This window comes from Neurospora hispaniola (assembly GCF_033458365.1).
Source record: "Neurospora hispaniola strain FGSC 10403 chromosome Unknown B0T23scaffold_7, whole genome shotgun sequence".
In the NCBI taxonomy this organism is placed as follows: Eukaryota; Fungi; Ascomycota; class Sordariomycetes; order Sordariales; family Sordariaceae; genus Neurospora; species Neurospora hispaniola.
In genome coordinates this window covers 1,417,108-1,420,930 of record NW_026944412.1, presented here as the reverse complement: position 1 = coordinate 1,420,930, position 3,823 = coordinate 1,417,108, and the positions used below count along the sequence as shown (strand labels likewise).

General features: G+C 47.1%; 1 protein-coding gene across 1 annotated transcript; it reads right to left on the bottom strand.

Moving 5' to 3' along the window:
• Window positions 1-2,732: 2,732 nt before the first annotated feature.
• B0T23DRAFT_398438 (uncharacterized protein) lies at window positions 2,733-3,432 on the bottom strand (the record flags this gene model as incomplete). Its single annotated transcript, XM_062838361.1, has 4 exons — window positions 2,733-2,821; window positions 2,865-2,975; window positions 3,201-3,323; window positions 3,357-3,432. 4 exons carry the CDS (start codon window positions 3,430-3,432, stop codon window positions 2,733-2,735), a joined length of 399 nt encoding a protein of 132 aa, XP_062689877.1.
• Window positions 3,433-3,823: the final 391 nt, after the last annotated feature.

Here is a 3,823-nt window from a genome sequence, read left to right as displayed (position 1 = left end):
CTTGACGGATTGGTGGGAAACTTGCCACCCCCTGAGGGCAAAATGCAACTGTAACTACGCTATATGTAGCACGGACCTTTGCAAGCAACCACCTGGGACAGAAACTGCAATTGAAAAGCCTGGACGCGTACCCGGACTCAATGGTGTTGGTAGCCCTGCTACACTTCCGGACACAATGAGAGAAGCCGAATGCTGCTCAAGACCACCGTACGCCCGCGACACTCGGTATCGCGAACTCGGGATGTTGATCACTGGCTGGTCATGATGAGATAGACCGGCATCGCCACGCCGTTTTTTTTTTTTTTTTTTTTCTTTTTTTCTGGGCTCTCCCAGGTTCGCGATGTTTGCGCAAACGGACCGCTGCGAGAAGCAACCTCATAGCCTCGGACTCGCTGGCTAGCCGTTTCAAAATATTGGATCGGTGAAAAGTCCGACGATTCGCCTGCGATCCAGTAGTACACTATACAAGCCGACGAACCGAGTTGTCTATTCTGCAGTGGGTCTTGGCAAGGAATCATCCAAGCAAACCTCAGCTACGTATGTACGAGTCTTGGCGGTAAGAACCAAAAATATTCTTCCAAAAAAATTTTCCAAAGTTCAAACGGCAATTCCGCTTCCCGACTTCCTCGGACCTGAAACAAAATTTTGCTTCCCTTCCCACCACCACCACCCCCCCCTTCAAATTTTCTTCTTTTTTCTGGTTTTTTTTTTTTTTTTTTTTCGTGCATCGCACGTGGCGAGGTGGCGTGTTCTTGACGGTTCCAGAACTTCGGGTGCTACCGCTACACGTGGGATGGCTGGGCTAGGCAAGCAAGCGAGAACCTCCTCGGGTCTATTTCAACGCGCAAAGAAGCTACGGTAGCCTGGTTTGGGTTGAATCTATGACAGTATACGGTCTACTTGGCAACAGAAGCGGTCATTGATACGAACAGGTCTGGTCTGAATAGCTCGTCCAGTTGGTTGGGCGCAAGAGCCACAGTTGGCTTCAGACTACAGACAGCGATCATGATGTTTTATCATTACCTCTAGTGCTTACACCTCCACTCTTCTACTGATAGGATAGTAGCCTAGTCATGGCTATCAAGTCATTGAACTTCAGCCAGCCGTGAAGAGAAATCCGAAAACTTACTGATACTATGGTACGCCTCCCCTTTTATTCAAGATAGTGGCGCGGCGCGGCTTGTGCCATGGCTACCGAATGGTCATCTATTGGGTTTCAAACACGGCGCAAATGTGATGCACAGCTGAGGCTTTGGCTGAGCACAACAAGTCAGAAATGACCAAGAAAAGATGTGACGGGTCATATCTCGTTTCATGGTAATCAGGCAGGTTCGGCCTGCCTGCTTCGCCCGTGTGTCGAACGAGATGGATCCACTGCCCTGATTCATTGACCGTCAAAAAAGAAGCTGCGCCGTTTCGGGACAATCCTTTCTGCAACCAAGGCGATTCAGGCAGATTGCACTTCGTCCCGTCAGGAAGACGGCGTTATCTCGCCTTCTCGACAGGTCTCCATGGACGGCGATGACTCGCTTTCCAATAACGCTCCCGGCGATCTTTGCCAAAAAGATAGACAGTGTCCAGAGACAGTGATGCGTCACGCAGTTAGGAGCGGTGTAAGTCCACCGACTACCGGTGAACCGGTTTCCCGGTCTCTCCTCGTGAATGCTCGGTCGTGTGGCATTTTAAACAGTCGATAGGCCGTTACACCTTCAACCACGTGCCAAGGCCCGCCGGTTGCATTGGAATGGAAAACTCAGCGCAACACTTTTATCTTGCCTTTCACAACCGTCGACATTCAGTGTCTTATCCAAGATTCAACTGTCAGTGTTTCTCTTTCAACTTCCCGGTTCCTCGGAAGTTGTGGGATCAAGCACAAATGCGGCGAATCCAGAGACAGGTTGATGCCTGGACACGCGAAGAAAGTATGCGTAGTGTAGTTGGTGAAGATATACATAGTAATGTAATGGGGAGGCCGAGCACGCCGGCCGATCCCGAAGCCGAGAGGATCCGGGTATCTCCCCAAAAAGAAACCCCCCAAAAAAAAATCAAGAAACAAAAGATAATGAAGAATAGAATAAAACGTTGGAAAGTTATCAAAATAAGTAAAAAAAAAAAAAAAAAAAAAAAAAAAAAAAAAAAAAAAAAAAAAAAAAAAAGGGAAAATAAAAACAGGGATCTAAAAAGAGAAAAAGAAAACAAACAAGAAGATGTAAAATGAAGTAACTAGCAAGCGAACAACGTTACGAACTGGGATCAATTATATGGCCTTAATTAGGGTCGGGAATTCCCTCGTCGCGTGGCAGTGTCCAGGTTCATGCCATGCCTTGTCCCAATTTATCCTCTAAGCCAACCAGGCAAGAAGCCGCCGACCGGCAGATGATAAGTCAGGGGTCTTACTGAGGATGGCTTGGGCTGCGTTGCTTGGCCATGTTGTGCTTCACCAAAACCAGTGTGAGAAACGTGGGCAGAGAGTAGAGAGGGGATATGATCGGTAAGGAACCTGACTGGTCAAGATGAAATGTTTACGAAGCTCAGCTCAATACTTCGACAGATATCACACTTGCTATTCTCGGACCCTGACCGTTACTCTTCACGCTTGAAGAGTAGATGGACGGGAAGAGATCAGAAAGTCATTGCTCAGACCAATGACTGAACACACTAACATTTGTAAATTTATTGTACGTGGCTAACTGATCTCCTTCGCCTATCTTCCCACCCCCATCTCTTCTGGGTCATCTGGTCAAGAATGCTATGAGCTGATGGCCTCCAAAATCAAAAGTGTCGTGATCAATCTGAATGTCATCGATGTCTCTGACGTACGCTATAAAGGAAGAGGTCGTAATGACCTCAGTATTCTCAATTACCCTCAAACATTTCTCCCCTTAAAATCCAGTATCTTTGTCCAGTGCCGATGATGACCACAGGCATGACTAGAAACTCGGATATAACAATTGTTGCTATCACGCCAATCTCTCCTATAAGAGACACCTAAATGAATCATGCACAAGAATCACTACACGTAGGCTAACACTTGACTGCAGTGCACCTAATACGGAAGACAGGCGCCGATAACCCACGACATCTGCACTGACAGTCCAGGTGCCTATGTATGAACCACTACCAACCGATATTTGACGGAGGGACGAACGGGCGATGTTTTCATGAACAGTCAGACAGTGCCCACCTGGATAATTAGGTACCTTGTAACCACCGTAGGTAATCACCCCAGCCTCCTCCTGTCACAGGAGCGGCGTAACGAAAGCAGCTAGTAACAACACCAACACCATTAATACATGCTGGTGATGTCATGTGAATGTCTGGTACTATAAGCATTAAACATATGTAATCAAGCTTACAAGCAGATAGGTTAATCAAAGAATCAACCTGATGGTCGGGGAGCCGAGATCTGTCCTTTTCCACGTTGGCATCCATGACTTTTTCTTTTCTTTATCTTTATTTTTCCTTTTATTTGTCTCCTTTTTTTTTCTTTTTTTTTTCCCTTAACGTAATGTTTCGAACGCCATTATCAGGTACATACTATCTGCCTTGTTCGTACTGACATTTACACCCTTCAGCTCCCACAAGAACAGAGTATACCTGTAGATAGTCGGTCTTGCTTTCTTCGGACTGTATTCATACAACTAAATGACAGGCCTACTAGCTTGCTAGTAGCATGACACCTCCTAGGCGCCATGGGGCTTTATCCTTGAAGGCCACACGAACATCATACGACCGGCAAGCAACCAACCGCTACCGACTGACACGGTTGCCGCCTGCTGCAGGGGCGGGTGGAGAGAGCGATGGTCGGTAATCAAGTACGTAG